Genomic DNA, 20,315 nt, shown 5'->3' with positions numbered 1-20,315 from the left:
AAAAAAATAAACTGTACAGGATACCTTTAATCAATGACTGTTTGGTAGCAGATTGTAGTTTCAGCTATGCAGCGTGGGCTACACATGAGGAAGAGATGATGTCAGTCGTTAAAGCCTTCCTCAAAGTTTAAATATAGTTGTCTAAGTTAGCTGTGCTCCAGCCTCCGGACCATCTATCATCACAAATATCACCTTCATGAACGGATAAAAGAGCTCACCGTTATTTTTTTTATTCATTATTTAATCACAGTTCCTGCTAATTAGCCCATCGCTAATTTTCATTCTACAAAAGTGGTTCAATGGCTCCTCCGGGTACAACTGAAGCAATGATATAATCTCTGCATCCACACCAGCTCCAAGAAACATCTGTGGCACATAAAACTTATTGTCGTTAAATAGCAAAAATGGCTAGTGAGTTTTGAAATCCACCCCCAACTGTTGCTGTTGATTAACGTGCTTGGACCGTAGCAAATATGCTGTGACCTCATGTTGCTGGCAACGAGGTCGATCAACATATCAACTCACCAGGACCAGATTACGGACATTGTTCCGCTGACTACAATGTGTTCCTGTTGCCAGTTTTTGTCTGAGCATGATACAATGACAAAACAATGTTTGTAGCAGTAAAGTTATATTTGGCAAATCTATCGAATGTGAGGGTAAATGCAATCCAGACTTTCAGCCCTCCAGAATTTTCTATTACAGAATAAGTTGAGTAAGAAAAACATAATAGGTTTGTACGAATTACATAGGGCCTATACATGCTTCAAAGCCGAAGCATGTATATACCCTATGACAAGGTGAAGACAGGGAAATTCACCACACCTCAGGGGCCTGCAATTGTGATCTCATAGAAATACAATAACTCATAAAGAGTTCACAATGAGCAGGAACAAATGCCACAGAGGGAGTTTTAAACCACGAAGACATGCACATCAAGACCTTGTTTACTGTTATACCACAGCTTTGAATCATTGGAAACTGGTGTAAATAAAACTTGAGTGTGTGTGCAATCTTCTGCTTACATGCGAACTGTCTCAATAATTCACACTTTTTTGTCTGAAACACACCACTCACAGTCTATGTATGTAGACACTGTTTTGACTAGTGCCTTTTAAAATAATACTCATTTGTGTTATTTTGTGCTCAAATAAAGTGCCTCGTCACAAATAAAGTGACAAGGATGTCAATGTCGAGTATTTTTTTTTGTTGTTGTTGCATGAAATAAACCCAAAATGAAAATATCTCACTTGCTTTTTATGTTTCAGTCAGGGGCAGGTTAAATTGACTAGTAGACGGTTAAGTCATTACTGAAGTAGATTTAAACAATGGTTTTTCGGTTTCATTAGCAAAACTACACTTTTAATATTGGGTTTTTTCTACTGCTAAGAGGCTATGAATATTATATATATATATATATATATATATATATATATATATAATAGCAGCATTTAGAGCAGCCCATTTCATTTCAAAATATATTTGTTTGGGACCTAACTTAACAAAATGATCCAGCAGCTGTGATTGACTACAGATGCTGTCTCAACTTGGATTTTGGCACCATGATCACACACAAACACGTGTACATTATGTGTGTTACTATATGTACAACTGTTCCTCCAAGTCATTAAATATAACAAATGTGTTTTTAATCAATTTTCCTGGTTAAAAGGTTAATCTAGACCTGAAGCTCACCTTTGGTCTGTGTCTTGTGCCACATTCACGCAGGAATTTTATTATCTGGGGACATCCAGTAATTTGAGATAATTTGCAGACACTGTCAAGTAATTTTGACCATACGAATCGGTCTGTAATTTGTCAAATGAAAATTCCTGCACAAATTGCCTACCATTATTTTGTTAAAACGGAGGTCTCCTGATAATACTTATAGTGTGTAAACTGAGCTCTCAGTAACTTCATGTGGCATTTGGCAGGATTTCCCAATTTTCATCTGGTGTAGGATGGATGCAGGAGTGAAATTAATGACGGAATGATTTGTTTAACTTTTCCGTACAAGCCTCACAACTGCTGCAGCTCAACCTGGAGATCGAACATGAAGCTTAATGAAGTCAATGAACAACTAAATAAAATGCAAAAAGATAACAATTGGATTAGATGCATGCAAGCACTGGAAAAGATTCTGCCCATTTATTTTTGTAATGTTTTTGGAAGTAAATAATGTCAAAGAAATGTGTTGTGAATTTCAGGCTTGGCTTTATCACATTTGAACTAGCTGTCAAAAGCTTAGTGGGTAATTGTATCATTAACAAAGACATAATTGTGCACGGTTAGCACTGTCGCCTCACAGAAAGAAGGTCGTGGGTTCAAACCCCGGTTTCCCCGGCCTTTCTGTGTGGAGTTTGTTCTCTCCGGCTTCCTCCCACCATCCAAACACTAGGTTGATTGGTGTCCTAAATTGTCCTTAGGTGAGTGGTTGTTCGTCTATGTGTGGCCCTGCGACCTGTCCAGGGTGTACCCCGCCTTGCGCCCGATGTCAGCTGGCTCCAGCCCCCCCACGACCCTGTACGGTTGACGATGGATGGACAATGACATAATAAATATCTAGGGTAGTTGAATCAGAATTGTCAAGTCCTACCTATAGTCGAGTGATAGTCAAATCATGTGTGTTTTTGTGCACGAGCTGAAGCTAAACTGAGGATTATTGTTGACCATTTTCTCTCTGTCTCTCGCCCCTGCCTTTCACTGGTCTTGTGCAGAGTTTTTGCCATGCTCAGTTTTAACTTTAATTGGGCATACTACATATATTGGTAATTTAAGGGTATTTTGGGCTACATAGAAATGGCTCATGCCAGTACTAAGCTGTCCCAATGGCAGTTGTTATGTGTTCTTTAACATGCAGTATTATTGTTTGAAAATGTATCAGAGTAAAAAAAAGATGGATTTATTACTTGTCGTTTTATTTTATATTTTCAGTTTGTATGCATTTGTTTCGTTTAGCCACTAGTTGTAGCTGAACAAGTAAGACTGTAGCGGCAAAACCCCTGAGTGTACTGGATTAAACAGAGTTTAAATGGTCTCAAAAGAATAATAATAGGAAGCAGCAGAAATGGAGATTAAGAGGCCAAAACTGTTCAAACACATCTCCCTGTCAAACTGAACTTTATATAAAACTGATTATATAGAGAAAGATAAAAACCAGCACCTGTGCTTCTCTGGACCAATGCTATGAACTAGAGTTGATTATTGAATTTATCACCCAGTATTTGGATAACCGAAAAAAACATTTTCTGTGAATATGTTCTGGTTTCTTTACTCCCCACATCTGTGGACATCATTTTGGGCTATGGGAAACACTGATTGACAGCCAAGGACAACATCCAAGCCCTACATTACAAATTACCTCATAAATTAAAAGAAAATAAAGGCATAGGAGGTCTCAAAACCAAAACAATGACCTGAAACTGAATGAAAGCTGGATGGAGCTGCACAAGAGACTGTGGATTCTCAGTGGGATCAGCAGGACCACAAAGAATAAAGACTACAGTGCTGTTGTTCTTAAGGTTTAAAGATTGTATCAATAATGTGCCAGTAGCCATGGCGTTATATTTTAGAAATGTTTCCCTTCAAATGCAGAGTTACCTTTACAGCAATCTGTGTTTTAAATGCCTAAAGAAAAGTGCCATGAGTGGTGGCTGAGGTTAATGGAATTGTATTTATTTACAGTGAACACCAATCAACATTTCTGCAACTGTGGCAGTGTGTAGATGTAGAATTAGCCATTGAAAAAACACCTCCTGTACTCCGGTCTATAAGGTGTGGAAATGATCCATTCCGGATTAATTAAATTTAGTTTTAACATCAATTCCGCTTTGTTAAAAACACTAAAACACAAGTTTACTTAACTTTTTTGTAAACAAGACTTGAAAATATACAGCTTAAATTTTTAAAACAGCAGGGAAATAGGTTTTTTTCATTGGATTCACACATAATTATACAATTACAGTTTAGATGTCCCATCGAGGCACTGGTATTCAGTCTCTTCATGGATTTAAAACAAGTCAGGAGAGGCCATTAAAATGACGCTGGCAGGCTGATGATGACATTGTCCGTCTATACCCTCCCAGCTCAGCCAGTGTGGATCCATATGGACCATAAGGGTCACACAAGGACAGTAATGCTGACACGGTAGAGGCAAACTGCAGTGACATCTGAGATTCACATTCAGCTCTGGCTTAACTTAACAGCTGTTTGACCACTCGCAGACGAAAAGGATAAAGTGAATGCCACATGAAGGAGACAAAACAATACAGTAACCTCTTCCCATAAAATAACTAAGAGAGACTTGTTTTTCATGTTGTGCAATGCAGATTCCCTCGTGATTTGGTGGACAAAGGGACAGTGTATGGAAGTGTGTCTTGGTAAATGCAAGGCATGTCCAGTTTCATTACCCTGCAGAGGGGATAGGAATGTGAGTAATTTAAGCATGTGTGTGTGTTTCCTCTCTGTGGCATGGACAGCGTGTAGATCAATCCGTGATAACATCAGACTCCAAGACTAATTAAATATAATCTGGAACAAGGAAAAGCATGTGTTTAGCGTGAGGAGGAAAACGTGTACATGTAAGAGATGACATTTTACACAGGCCACTGTTAATTGTTATTAACATCAAAATCTGTCCCGGTATTCATAAATGAGATTGTTACTATTTGAAAAAAGTGCACGCTGATAAAAAGGAGAATTATACTTATTATTACCAGTTAGTGATTGATCTATAATTCAGTGAGGAATTTCAACCTGTGAATCAAAACTGAAGGAGATTCATGTGTTTTCAATTTTCAGCACTGTTGGACCTTTACTATAAAATACCTTATTATTAAATACATAATTATATCATCACTATCTCAAGGAGAGTGACAAGTGCAGCAAGGAGGAGGTTTATAACCCAAATGTCTTCCCTGCTTCAAAACATGCAAATACTTCAAGCACTGCAGAAAGTTTTGTGGTAAGTTTAACTAGTTTAATTATTTTGAAGCTTAGGGATTATTCTCCATTTTAATCATGATTCAAGACAGTTAATGTAGCCATATATCTATGTTACCTTGTGACCGAAAGATAGCTTTTTTGTGCACATTTCATTATCATAATTATTTAAAGATGCAGGCTTTACACAACGTGAAAAAGCAAACATTTGAATTAATCAAATGGATTCAATATCCACCTATCAGCCATAGCATTATGACGACTGACACCAATAACCAATACTGATTATCTCATAAGCATGGCACCTGTCAGTTGGTGGGATATATTAGGCAGCAAGTGAACATTGTGTCCTCATCGCTGATGTGTTAGAAGCAGGAAAATGGGCAAGTGTAAGGATTTAAGCGACTTTGACAAGGGCCAAATTGTGAAGGCTGGACAAATGTGTCAGAACGTCTGAGAAATGGTCTGCAGTGGTCAGTACCTATCACCTAAAGTGGAAGGAATGAAAAGCGGTGAACCGGCGACAGGGTCATGGTCACCAAGGCTCATTGATGCACATGGGGAGCGAAGACTGGCCCAGGTGGTTCAATCCAACAGACGAGCTACTGTGGGTCAAAAGTCGATGCTGGTTCTGATAGACAGGTGTCAGAACACACAGTGCAAACACAGTGGAGTCCATGCCTCCAGCAGGTGGTCACAATGTTATGGCTGATCGGTGTATCGCCCCACCAGAGCTCAATGGTATTTATGGAAAATTGGATTTGAAAACTCTTATGAGAAACACTTTGAACTCTCCAGTTATCTTCACCTCAAAGGTTGCCACTGTTAGGACTGTTTGCAAAGAGTCAATGTGGAAAAGTCCGACCAAAGTTGAACTCAACAAAAAATCTCAGTGCAAATATATTGAACCCCTGCGAGTAAATTCCACTGTAAGGACATGACTACCGTCCCAGGCATGCCAGCTGTGGCTTTTCACACAGATATCGTTCCATCTCTGTTACTACCAACATTCCCGGCTCAGAGGCGGACCACATCGGTAGCAGTTAGCTAACTGTTGGCTAACTAAAAGCAGTTTTGCTAATATTTTTAAGCTAACGCTAGCTTGGCTCTCAGTATTTTGGTTATAGTTATAAAGATATAGGGCATGAGTTTGATACTATCGATGGTAGTTATCTTATCTTAAGATAGTAGGCTAAATGTTAGCATGTCATGACTAATAACATCAAAATCATATTTTTCTTAGCAGGCATTTCACACTTAGCTTGTTAATGTCAGTTAGTGCACTTAATGGAGTAAACTTCATATTGGTGCTTAACAATAATTGCTTTAGTATTGTTAGTGTTACTTTGTACAGGTTTTCTGTGAAGTGGTTAAATTCACACAGACATCGTTCCATCTCAGAGGCGGATAAAAACTGAAGCCCCTGTCCGGCTCCGTACCTTTCATACAGCACAGCGAGATGGCACAGTTTGAAACACACTTTTAAAGCGGCTATGTATGCCGGTGTGACCGAGCCCTCGAAATAGCCTTTATTTAACCTGCTCTGTGTTGTCTTCACTGTTAGGTGTGCAACAACTATGAAGGGATCCACACAAACATGTGCACAGGTTTCAACACATCTCACAGAAAAATGATTCAACTTTTACAGGTGCTACATATAGCATTTTGACATAATTACAACATTGATTTTTATATGCAAGTTACACAACAATCACATCCACAAACACTACTTATAACTTTATTTAAACCCACTGCTAGAGTGTAACAAAAGAGTCTAGTACTGACTGATTAATGGGGGCCACTGGTCATACTTAACACTTTATCTACTTTTCTCTGACCCACTGTGTTTTCATAAGTGTTAACAAAAGATCTATTGGTTTTTTTAACCTGCCCCCACCAATACAGAACCACCCTTCCTGACACACACACACCACCCAGTCACCTACATACAGCAGTTATCTCCATATCAGCATTCTCTTCATACTGCACCCGCTTTCCCTCCGTCTCCCTTTTCTCACACACATACATATACACCAGCAGAACACATCCATCACAGCGCTGCCACCCACCCCTCATATCAACAGTGCTGCCGTTCTCGCCACGTCTCCTGTATTATTACCTAACATGCGCTCTCGGTTTTCCTACAAGCCAGCCAGGAAATTAGCTTTATAAAACTGCACAGCGCGCGCGTGCACACACACACACACACACACACACACACATACACGCGTACACAAAACCCAAAACATCCTGAAGAGACTAAGTGGGGCCAGCGCTCAACCTGACACACACACACACTTTTTAAGGAGAACAATACTACCGTTTTAACCCTGCTACCCCGACTACCGGCCATTGGAAATGGGAATTTCAGAATCAGTGGGAGTGGTGCTATTAGAATACCTTGCTGGGCACCTAAACAATGCAGTTATTCCTGCTGTGAAGCAACAAACGTTATTAAGCCTTTGATAAGGTCTTTAGAGCAGCCCTGCTGGGCACACAAAGGGTTTGTCGCAGGAAGCTTAAGGAAACAACCCATGGAGAATGAGAAAATGAAAAGCCGTGTAGATCAGAGTCATAGCTTATTCACACACAGATGAAGAGATTTGTTCCTAGAAAAATGAAATGTTAGTGGAGGCAACCAACCTTACCAAATGAAAGATGTGAACAAACTGTTGAGACACAAACAGTTTCACTGAATGGATCCTATTGGTCACTGATTGGGAACAGAAACAAAATCCCCTTACAAAATGTCTGTCTGTTAACAAGATGCCCTCTAGTTGAAGGAAAACACCAGTATAAATTGAGTATGTAGGAGTTGATTAATGTTATCAGGGTGACATCACTATCTTGTATCTTTTACAGGTTACCCAAAGGACAAAAAGTATGAGCAAGAAGCAGAGAAGGATAAAGTATGTGATTTTAGAAGAAGAGCTACACTTTTAAATCAAACTAATATTTTTTTAGAAAACAACATCAATGTTTTTTTTTTATATTTACTAAATTGTGCCCAAAAGTTGGTGGAGCATCACTGTGTTTAAGCCCAACATTCATGTTAAATGATATTTTGACCTACCATTACATAGCTTATGTCAGGCCCTCCCTGCTATTGGGAAATTGTCTCTCTCCCTTCCGCCTCCTATCCCTGTGTGTGTGTGTGTGTGTGTGTGTGTGTGTGTGTGTGTGTGTGTGTGTGTGTGTGTGTGTGTGTGTGTGTGTGTGTGTGTGTGTGTGTGTGTGTGTGTGTGCACTTAATTGCAGGAGTTAATTAAGGTGTGAGGGAGTCAGGAAACCAGCTGCCTATGTTAAGCCTTAATCAAGCTCTGCTTAATGTACCTGGTTCCTGCTTCAACTCATCGCCAGATTGTAGACTACGCTCACCCGTCAGTCACGGTCTAGCTAGCCTGCGGTCCTGTCTATTCACTTACTAACCTTGCTAATTACTGACTCCTGTGCTCACGGTTTCCCTGCCTGGACTTGACTCCCGCCTCCACTCCGCTACTGCCACAATTAGACTCTGTACTCAGATCTCTGAATAATTGGATGCCCTGTTGGACATTGTCCCTGGCATACTGGACTGGCCCAGCTCTCCCTCAGAAACCCCGTGGACCAGGAACTCGTTACACATTCTTAGTACCTGTAAAATAAATCATATACTCTGAATTCCTGGCTCTGTGCTCTGCACTTGGGTTCCCACTGTAGTCTAGCCATAACAGTATTTCCACCAGAGAGAACCGGCAAGTTTATTTTTTCGACTGTAATCAGTACACATCAAAAAATTTATTTCAGGGATCATTCTATTTATATTTACTCATTTGGCAGATGCTTTTATCTAAAAACAACTTCCATTTGAGGAACAACATACAAGCAAACATCAATAAAGCATCAGTTAAGAGATCTACAAGTGACAATTGATAGCAGTAAGAGCAGCAATAAATACTAGTAAGAGCTAATAGTGCGTACAATGGTGTAAATACCTGGAGCAGTAAATGTTAACTATTTAGTGCAATCAATACAAGAGAATTGTGAGGAGACCGAGAAGAACAGCACCGGAAGTGCATGTTAGAGGTTAGGAGTTAGAGGCGAGAAAGAGTTTCCAAGAGCTTCTCGAAGTTAGAGAGGGACGCCCCTGCTCTGATGGCATCATGGCACCATCGTGGTGTTACACAATGGACTGGGATTGCTTTGTCTGAAGGGATGGCAGAGCCAGGCGGCGTTTGCTGGAGGAGCACAGTGGCCGAGAAGGAACTTAAACTTGTATTATGGAGTTTAGGTAGATGGGTGCAGACCCAGTAGTCACCAGTAGCAGCATTAGTGACTTGAATTTGATTCGGGGGCCACAGGCCACAGGGAGCCAGTGGAGGTCACTGAGTAATGGAGTGACGAGTCCTTTTGGGCTGATCAGAAACCAGACGTGCTGCTGCGTTCTGAACCATTTGTAAGGGTTTCACAGCAGAAGCTGGAAGACCTGATAGGAGGGCATTGCAATAGTCGAGGCTAGAGATAACCATGGCCTGTACCAGAAGCTGGGTGGCTTCATCTCTGTGTTTATGAAATCTTAAAGCTGAATTAAAATTGTTGTATGGAAAAACGGATTAAATGATTGTGTAGTAGACAAAACTTTACTTTTGATTCACCATTTCTGCTCTATACAATTGAACATCTTGATGCAGCAGGCAGCTGTTTTTCAGCAGTAAAAAAAAGCTCAACAAACTAAATGGATTCTTCCAGACTAGCACTAAGACAGACAAAGTTAGCAACCAGCTTTTTTAAATAGCTGACAACAGAAGTTGAGATCAAAACTAAACTTGAGAGTGAATATTTGACTTACATTTGCCTGGTTGCCAAAACACGACTTCAAATCAATGCTAATGCTGCTCTGTGTCAGCTGGATGTGTAACAGTTGCTAACACATTGACCATACCAACTTTATAATGCAATAATGTCAACAGTATGTTTACAGATTGTTGTGCTGCAGATTATGTGGTTTGTGCAATGGAAAGGTGGGAACCACGCTGCTGCTGCCAACATGCAACACAAGGAGAAAAACAAGTGCTCTCTAATATTATATTAGCAAATGCCTAAAATACTTTATGATGCAGCAGCCATTTACAGACAAACAGCAACACAACTCTCTAGAAAGACAGTCATCTGTCAGGTTAAAGAGAGAAACAATGAAAATCAAACATCTATTGAGATAGATGAATATAATGTCAATGTGGGAAAAGTTGTGTTCAGGTGGAGACTTGAAATCGACATTTATAACTGCACAGGACGCAATATGGGCTCTATAAATCAATGACAAGTATAATAATGCTCCGCCAAATATCAACTGGCCTTTAGGTTACTAAAACACATAACAACTCTGCAGAGTGTTTTTGAAAGGCTAAATAACATCAAGACCGGGAATGGGATCAATATGTATAGAGCACCAAAGGTTTCTATAGCACAGCGTTGGGTATAAAAATAAACTTGACTTGGAGATTACTGCGATAGCAATCTACCCGACATTACATAAAGTTTGACAGGATCTAGCCAAAAAATATGAAACACACAGAAAACTGCTCCAGTGTATAGACTTTCAGCCATCCTGGAACAAATCAAGTATAATTGAAATTCTTGTTAAGACAGTTATTTTAGTATGAATGTAGAGTTGTGTTTAAAAACTTTTATGGCTGTGGAAAGCAGGTTGAGGGCAGTGTGGTGCCACAGAATGGATCAGTCACAGTGGCACTGTTCATTCACTGAGTGACAGGCGTGACCGAGTCTGCTACAAATAAACTCCACTGGTTGTTTTTGTAACTGTATACCAGGGTACTTTCAAAACATTTAAACAGTGTTTGGACTAAGATGCAAACAAGCGATACAGCTGTAATCTGAGTAGTGGTAGATTAAAATGCATTATACTAACTGTGCTGATGGTTACTGTCAATTCTGGGAAACGTTCAAGATGCTGAGAAGTTTTGATGGAAGTATGATAAATGTGATTTTAAGGAAGTCTGAGGACTAAGATGTTTTTGCAGTGGGTAAATACAGAAAATTAACTTGCACTTGGTGACAAAAAAGGACCATAAAGAAATGGCATTGTGACAGAGTCAACACGATAATGGTACCATTACTATCACTAAAATAATCATGACACTGTAAAACTATGGTTGAAAGTTTCATTATACAACTAGCTCTGTACTTTTACCATAAATAATCCTTTGTATACATTAACTACTATTACATGTACAGCCAATGTAACGGTTGATGATGGATGGATGGATGGATGTATTTATCTAGTGTGACAATATTTTGTTTTTCAAAAAAGTGGACAGCGGGGGCAGGAGGCTGACGGACATCTGCAGTGGGTGGAAGGTTGGGGCTGGGGGGATATAAGCAATTGGTGGAACAGTAGCAATTTGTATGGGGTTTATTGAACTTTAATAGGGCCCTTTGTGGGCTCCTTTATTTGACATTGACACATACGTACCAGCTTTGCAGGTCATGAATTCTGCTTCACATGCATTCATGAAATTCTAGAGCAAAAAAATTGTCTGTAATTTGTTAATGTTAAGTGCTAATTTGTCAATAATCATAACCATTCATGCAGAATAACATTTCAAAAGTTTGCCATAGTGCGCCAGCCTTTTATTAATGTCCCGCCTCATCCAGCCTATAATTGGTCGGATCACAAGAAGTGACATTGATGAGCAACTTTATGCACACACTTGGATAAAAAAAATACCCGATCTTCTCCCTAGACTGTCTCCGCCAGTGGAGAGGGCAAAGAAGTGCCGGTACATAAGAAAAGTCCTGGTAAGTCAAAGAGTAAAATTTAGAAGTGCCAGTACTGCGTACCGGTGAGTTCTGGCCCACTTCAACCATTGTTTTATGCTGTTCAGGCGCCATGTGCCACTGTTGACATGCAAGCTGCTGCTCTGTCTCTTGGCTGCTACTGTGGTGCTGAGGGAAATTATTGAGACGCAGTTTGACTAATGTTTGCGTGAAGGATGTGCATCACTACATGAATGACCAATCGTGGCGTGCAAGAAGGCGGGATCTAAAGAGAAAACCCTCACAATGATGCTGACCGTAGAATGCAAAAGGTGAATCCCAGACATTTTGGGCGATTTAGAAATCCTGTCAGGATGCATTTTATAGGTCCCAAAAGAGGACATATCCACCCAAAAAAAGTATAAAATGGTCACCCTAATTTAGCAATACTAAAAATACTAAAACAAACATAAATAAATGTCCGTTATAGCCGACTGGTGTTGGACAACATGACTGGCCACTAATATACAAAAGGCCAACACATATTGGGTTCCTTAGTGTCGAGAGCTGTGACGACTATCACTGACCTCCACAACACACTTAACCGGTTGTGTGTGTTTAATGTCCTGGCATGTCTTCCATGGGGTTACAAAATGTGTAGTGTTAGGATTATATTGCAGCACAGGGACATAAATTGGCTCTGTCGCAGTCCGTGACCTCAAGCTAGTTTCGAGTGTCCGTGGAGGACAATTACAACTCACTGTTCAGCAGTGGAACAACATGATGGATGAAGACCAATGTGATTCGCAACCATAGATGTAATTTTTTGGTGTGTAGTGGAGGTCAGTAATAGTCACAGCCATCAACACTAAGGAGCCCAGTAGGTGATGTTTCTGTGCTTAAACCAAACCCACCAGAGACTAAATTCATGTGACACTGGTATATTATTTTAGATTACTTACAGAGTAGTGTTGGTCCTTTAGACGTTTTCCTTCCATTTCCCACTTTCTCTGGATTTTATCACACACCTCTTTAAATTCTGAATTTGATCAGTGGTTCTCAACCACATGGTCTTGCAAGCAGTGCCTTCTCATGTCACCCCATCAGAGGCTGCATTTACAGTTCAATCAAGGAATGACTTTACCTTTTCAGGTTGTTTCATTTGATTAACTACCAGCACAGGCCAATTTTATGGTTTTCATTAGTTGCCAGAACCAATTGGGATTAAGCTTATCCGTTGTGCTGGAGCTACATAGGCCAACTGTGTGACTAATTTTGGGTTGCACCCGGTTTTGTTTTGCAATCCTTAATGGGTTTTTTTTAATTACGTTTCAGATACTCAGAAAAACTAGTTTGTCAACTTTTCTTGACATTCCCAAGTTAAGTTATTTGCTATGGAAACCGGCAGCGCTTGTAGAAGCAGCAGCCGGTAGCTCCTTCAAACTTCGCCTACAGGCCAGGTTCAGCTCTCTGAACTCCCTTGTTTAAAATGTAGTAGGTCCAGTCTTTTGAGTCTTTAAGTGCCATTACTTGTCAGCAGATCTTAAAATGATGATGACATGTATGTGAAAGGGGTTTTTGCAGTGACAAACCCGAAGAGAATTACCAGCTGACTCTGCAGCTCCCCTCAGCTCTAGAGAGTGTCTTTGTTATACTGCTCACAACTTTACTGTTTTGGTTCACACTCACCGCTCTCTGTACAATAACTCTCCAGCACCAAAGTTAGCAACTAGCCGGTGAACAGGACTAAAATATGGGACTTAGATTTATTATGTGGCCAGAAACATATTGCTCCAAGTGAATGCTGCTCCTTGTCTGCTGGCTCACTGCTCCCAAGTGACCAAAACAATCTCTTATTGCAGGTTTGAGTTATCTTTATCGCATCCTCTTGTTGCATGTTAAACTCACAAGGCTAGGGTAATACAGCAGTCTGATTGGTCTCCCTACTGTCCTCTTTAAAACAGGGTTAACATTTTCACATTGTATGATTCATCATGATGGCATTTATATGATGGTTATATATGGATCAAAGGTGGTGCTTTTCCACACATATCAGACTTTTTGCCACAGCTTTGCTAACAAAGCCAAACGTAGGCTGTTCATAGCTTATAGGTTAGCTTTGAATGTATTGTTGTGTTTGGGAGTAGAAAGAAATCACAAAAAATACAGTAGTGTACTATGTTACGAGTGAATTAATGATCTACCTCATCAGAGTAACGCAGAGTACGCTAAGAAAACCGAAAGACATTTCTAGCATGTCATCAGCTTTATGCTGGCTCATGTTCGGGAATGAAAGGTAAGCGTGATTATTCTGTTACATGAGCAGCAACGGTGAGCTGCGACTGAAGCTGTGGGAACTTCCACCGTATTACCTCAGGTGAGGCCCAGAGGGCAGAGACGCAGCACTGTGAAGCAGATAGGATTGCGTTTCTTGAAACACAAAAACACCCTCAAAGACCCTGAGGAAAGCGCGCACACGCACACACGCACACACACACACACACACACACACACACACACACACACACACACCTCTTTGCTTTCTTGCTCTATGCTCACACAAGAACACACATGAACACAGAAAGGTAAGGCAAGAGAGGAGAATTGACACTTTGGGGTGTTGGATGACACCTTGAATTGGCCGATTACCATACTGAAATGTTTTTGCTGCTTTGTAATGTGCACCGAGACAACGGCAGGCCTGGGAAAGACATGACTGAAATGAGAGAGAAGCTAATGAGGTAATGCAGCATTCCTTAAGAGAGTAATGAGCAAGGAATATAGAGTAATAAACGCCACAAAGAAACAGAAGATCAAACATGTATATAAAAATGAGGAACTAAAGACAAGCACAGTACCAGGAAGTACAACCTGTGTACATGTGCGTTAGAGGTGTGAGAATGCAGAAGCCACCAGCAGGTCAGTAACTCAAGCCTCATGTGAAGTCGAAGCAACAGGAACTGAGCTCAAGAAAAGCACTGAGTCAATACTCGTCGGCTACAGTGCACTCACATTCCCTATTACAGTCCAGCCACACGTGCACGGAAAAGTAAATTAACTGAAACACAGACACACAAATGCATACTTCCTCTCCGCCTTCGCTGCTCTAAACTCCTTCTCACAGAGATTATGTGACCAGAAATTAGCTCTGACTCACTGTCGGGGACGGTGAGTCAAGAATGACACCTTTAACCCAGAGGGTCTGTAACGTAAACACACACACACACGTTTGTTCCTCTATCCCCGTGGGGACATCTCATTGACACAATGCTCACCCTAGCCCCTCATCCTAACCTTAACCATCACAACTACATGCCTAACCTTAACCCTTAACCTTTTTTTAACCTGAACCCTAAAACCAAGTCTTAACCCTCAAACAGCCCTTTAGACTTCTGGAGTCCAGCATTTTGGTCCCTACAAGTATTGTAAATCTCTTTTTGGACCCCATGAATATAGTAAAACAAGCACGCACACACACACACACACACACACACACCTCACATACCTGTATCAAATTTCATGGTAATGAATTCAATCGTAAATATCATATCAGACTCAGATACTCCGTATTAGAGGACATAAAATATGTGATCAAGAGATCCCTAATTTTAAACTGAGCCCTTTGACTTTCCAACAACAAACTTTGTTAATATAACAGCTGCTTCAAACAGAGTCTCTCTCTGACTTATGAACCCTCCCTAACCTTTGTTTCAGTAATCCAATCTTTTTGGCTTGTGACCCCTTAAAATCAAAATGTTTGCTGGTGACCCAGACTGCATGGAAAGAGTGAATTTAGCGTCTCAGAAGCTTGAGTACTTTTTAGATGCCCGAAAACTTTTAGATTTCTTAACAGACAAAATGAAGCAGGTGAGTAAACTATCTAACTAACTACTATTTAAACGTCTTCATCTGTAAACATTTTCCAAGAAAAAGAAAATAGTTTTCCTACTGCCAGTTGAAGTCATACATCATACTCTACCTCCATCATACATACTAAATCAGTTATTAAATCAAATTACAATGATTATGGTAATTATATAAATAAGTTTTAAATCTGAGTACCTGTATACGGCTATTATTTACTCTGCACATCAAGCCAGTGATTTGAAATGAGTCAACACGACTGTGAAAGGGTTATTTCTCTGGCAGTAACTTCACATAATAAATCACCATAAAGGCTGGGACTAATTCATACAGTGGGTTTTGTCTCGCAACTCATGTCAACTGAAAACAGATGTATTAATAAAGACATAACAAAATGCTGGCACACAGTGCAGCACAACAACAGAGTCAAACAGCACACAACTGAGAAAAATGAAATTGTATCATTGGCGTGTTTCAGAGCTTAAATCCCCTCTGAAGTGCTAAAAACATGATGAAAAGGTCCCTTGTAGGTTAACATCAGTTAAAGTGGTCATATTATGCTCATTTATAGGTTCATTTAATTTAATTTAGGGGTTGTACCAGAACAGGTTTACATTGTTTCATTTTCAAAAAACACCATTTTTAAACCCTGTGTGTTGAACTCTCCGTTTTCGCTACAGAGTGAAGCATCTCACTTCTATTTGATCTTTGTTAGGAGTTGCACATGCGCAGTACCTATGTAAGGACTACCGGCCAATCAGAAGCAGAGTAGGGGAGGTCCTGACATGCCGGTAACCACGGCTTCGGTTCAGCTGTACATGATCCCGAAACAGGCAGAACAACCCGAACCAGCTTTGCAACCTACTGGAGCAAGGGTTTCAGAGAATGGTAAGTTATTAATGTAATACGGATATTTCATACGCAACGTTTTAACTGTGCACTGTCTCTACATCACGGTAACAACTTTATGTCAGTTAAGTGTCTGGAGGGTAATTAACGTTTGGTAGGGAGGGCAGATGTCTTGCCACTGTGTGCTGCAGCTCAGTGTGTTTCTCCACCAGTGTTTTTGAGGACGTGCCCGACAATCTGCTAAGCGAGCATTATGGGCCGGCTGTGGTTAAGGAGGTAGAGCAGGTTGCCCATAAATCGGGCAAAGGTCGGCGGTTCAATCCCCAGCTCCTCCAGGCTGCATGTCGAAGTGTCCTTGGGCAAGATACTGAACCCCTGGTGGTTGTTCCACCAGTGTATGAATGTGAGTGAATGGTAAATGCAAATGTAGTGTAAAAGCGCTTTGAGTGGTCGAAAAGACTAGAAAGGCGCTATACAAATATGGAGCATTTACATAATGAGTGTTACAAAGTGACGCAAGGAAGTAAAGGCTGGACTACAAACGAGCTGAACGAGATGCTAACTCCCTCTGAGGTGGACTTTGGGCTTTTTCACTTTGCAAACCTATTACACTGAATAAAATTATAAACGCAACACTTTTGTTTTTGCCCCCATTCATCATGAGCTGAACTCAAAGATCAAAGACTTTCTCTGTGTACACAAAAGGCCTATTTCTCTCAAATACTGTTCACCAGTGTTGCATTTATAATATTGTTCACTGTACATGCATAAAAAAGATATAACACAATAAAAGAGAGGGGAAAAAGCCAAAAGATATATACTCTGCCCATCTGTGTCAAGAACTGGCCAATCACAAAAGACGACTTTAGGGGCCAGATATTTAAACTTTCTGTGTATAGCTCAGGCTTCTCCCCCCCATAGTTTCAGCTGATGTTTGCTATGTTACACAAGCTTACCTAGCTTTTTTAGTCTAATAAATAAACAATCTCACAAAATGTTTAATAAGGGAAATAGGTGTAAGAATATTTCCTTTCTTGACAGAGAAATACAACCTCCTGAATTCAAGTTTCTCTTTCAACAAACTAATAGCCTTGTTAACTCATCTTAAAACACACCTCCTTCAAACTCGACAGAAACAAAATAAAAACTCACCTAAGCGTCTTCCACCGTTAGTCTTTCCACCGTAAGTGTACCGTAATAAGTCTTTGTCATCTTTGGAGTCAAGAGTCCTGGTCGGAGTTGCTGTATCTGACCTCGGTACTGCATTCACTGTCATCGGGCCGTTATAACAACAGTTATAACCTGATGTGTGATATGCTGCCCCTTATTTTTTTTGGGAGTATGAATTCGACAAGTAGAGAGTAGTCTTAATTGATACACTTTGCACCTTTAAAGTATCTTAACTCTGCATTATGTAAATTTTGACCACTCTGGGGCAGCAGAAACAAGCTGGAAGCACAACACTGATAAACTATCGTTAATAAAGCGAACGTGTTAGCAAACACTTGACATGTTTGTGTCCACATGCTGAAGGTAAGTCCAGTATTCAGTCTCCTTTTAGTTCTTTAGCTTCCAAACGGTCCACTATGGTCACCAGCCAGTAACTAACTTTGTCATTTGTCACTGTGCAGGTAGGGTACAATAGGTTTTTAGAGAGTTTTTGCACCTACTACATCTAAAAACAATGTTGATGAGAGCAGTGGGAGAAAAGTTGTGGGCCATAAAACCCGAACCATTTGAATAAACTTAGAGTATTTTTGAAAACTGCTTGTTCCCAGGACACATGACCTTTTTTTTTGGCCCAAACTGACCATGCTTGTCCAAAACGTCAGCAAAAGTGTCTCTATAATTAATATGTTAAGTCCTCAAATTTCAACATCCCTGGAATGTTTTTACTGGCAGTGCTTAGCAGCTCCCAGGTGTGACGAGAGATTAAAAAAAAGAAAAAAAGAAAGAAAATAAATTCAGTGGAAGAATAAAGCATACAAAGACGAGGAACCACGGCTGAACTTCCGGGCTGCCCTGGCAGAGCATGAGGCCCAGACACGTTGACCTGCACAACCTTTAAAGTGTTAAAAATAGTTTAGAATATTTTTCTGCTCATGAAAAGGATATCAGCAGGGAACTGGATGGCAGAGTGTGCAGGGCTGCCTCAGTGTCGTTCAACAAAAGAGCAAATTCCAACCAACTCAAGGCTTCTATAGCTGAAACTGACTAATTGAGTTCAGTCTCCTTCTGTCCGTAGTCTCACATTTTCTCAATATATTGTATGTGAACATGGGCCGAACGAAACAAAACTGGCACAATGACGTTTCACCGAAGATCTGTAGTTAAAGGTTTGATTGTTTTTTTTAATTAAATCTGAATCCAGCATCAAATCCGCTTACTGAATTTAAATCTGCTTGAATCCTTCATTGGACACAATAAGGCCGAGAGCAAGCGTATAAAAAGAAAGAAAGAAATGTTACTTGCATTTTCCCCCCAATCAGATTACTTATTTTCTATTTATCTAATGCTGATTAATAAAACCAGAGGTTGTTAAAAGATTCAATAAGTGATTTGTCACCTATTATTTGTACAATCAGAGCTTCGCAAAATGTCCAAAACAAAGAAATAACAGACACATAAACACCCATTTAAGTCAATGAAATAATTTAGTGGAACAAACAATTTTACATTTACATAAATTAATTTATACGTCATGATTCTCTCTTTTTGTATTTTTTTTAGCCCTTCCACAGCAGCCCAGAAAAACCTGAACACCTTCCCTAAGGCATGACATGGTTTTGCAGCATTATCATTACATGTGTGTGATTTCTTTTTTTTTTTTTTTTTTTTTTTTTAAATGAGAATATAACTATTCATGTTGCCAATCGGACAGTCCGTATGGCAAAACAACACTGCATAATTTCCAGGCTTGAGCCGTATTACAAATCTAAAGAGTCTGTATGACAAAGACATTTCTGGAAAGTTCTCAGGCTGTCGTGGAGTCTTTATGGAGTGTAAGTGTATTAGATCCGCTTCTCACACTCCTGTATGCTTCTCCCTTGGGCTGCAGGAAACCTTACAGAGGGAAAGAGGGGAGAGGAGGAGGTGACCGAGCATCCATCAGCCCAGCTCAGAGTGCCCTGTCTGGGCTCGCTGTGACGGCCGGGGGGCAGGCACGGAACTCCCCAAACCTCTCTTTGTCTTTCCTGATGTTATTTCTCTTCGTGTCAGTATCTGTAACAGAGATTATCTTGTTCCCACCTCCTTTTAAATGTTTTTTCTCTTAGGTGCAGCTGAGAAGCATGGTGGCTAATGGAGGAGGAGGATTTTTTGACTCCTTTTGGAGTTTTTTTTTTGAAAAGAGAGAAAGAAAAGGAGAAAGGAAAAAGCCAAAAGGAGCAGATGGGAAATATTCCACTGACTTATTTCTCATCCTTCTGGTGTCAAACATGAAATTGGGGCCAGCAGTGTCAGTAAGGATGAGTAATTGTTTTGTTTTTTTTCTCCAGTGGTGCACTCTCTTTCGGAAAGCCAAAAACGCCCCCATGTTACAAACAAACAAACAAAAAAATCATTGTTCTCTAGTCGCCGGTGCAAATGGAGCTCGACTTGCTTGGCTTTCTCTGAACAGCCTTTTTAAAGTTAGGTAGATGTAAAGGTGCATTTAGTTCGAGTGCGCAAGCTGGTGTCTTCTTGTCCCCTGGTACACAGAGGAGAGATGGAAGGATGGTGAAAGGGGAAGGACAGAGGAGTTCAGTTGAAGAGGATGGAGTCAGGGTCTCTGTTGGCCATCTGCGCCATGTGTTTCAGTATGTCTTTTTTAGTGATGATTCCCAGCAGCCTCCTAATGGCAGAGAGAAAAGAGCACAAAAAGTCATGAAAAAGCAGATTACTTCATATCATACTTTGTTTGCTTC

At 40.3% G+C, this 20,315-nt stretch overlaps 2 protein-coding genes across 6 annotated transcripts in view; one reads left to right on the top strand and one right to left on the bottom strand.

Moving 5' to 3' along the window:
* tnfsf10l (TNF superfamily member 10, like) overlaps positions 1–19,557 on the top strand; it is a 53,716-nt gene extending 34,159 nt beyond the window's left edge. Inside the window, exon 3 of the mRNA XM_046063993.1 lies at positions 19,469–19,557. Within this exon, the coding sequence (XP_045919949.1) occupies positions 19,469–19,557 (89 nt within the window). The remainder of the gene's footprint in view (positions 1–19,468) is intronic.
* The window catches only part of clcn5b (chloride channel, voltage-sensitive 5b), a 36,607-nt gene continuing 35,337 nt past the window's right edge, over positions 19,046–20,315 (bottom strand). For all 5 annotated transcript variants that reach the window (XM_046064612.1, XM_046064610.1, XM_046064611.1 and 2 more), the window contains one exon: positions 19,046–20,242. In XM_046064612.1, the coding sequence (XP_045920568.1) occupies positions 20,152–20,242 (91 nt within the window). In that variant the 3' untranslated portion in view covers positions 19,046–20,151. The remainder of the gene's footprint in view (positions 20,243–20,315) is intronic.

Source organism: Micropterus dolomieu, linkage group LG12 (assembly GCF_021292245.1).
Source record: "Micropterus dolomieu isolate WLL.071019.BEF.003 ecotype Adirondacks linkage group LG12, ASM2129224v1, whole genome shotgun sequence".
Classification (NCBI taxonomy): Eukaryota; Metazoa; Chordata; class Actinopteri; order Centrarchiformes; family Centrarchidae; genus Micropterus; species Micropterus dolomieu.
The sequence above is the reverse complement of the archived record's forward strand: the minus strand, read 5'-3'. Positions and strand labels throughout refer to the sequence as shown.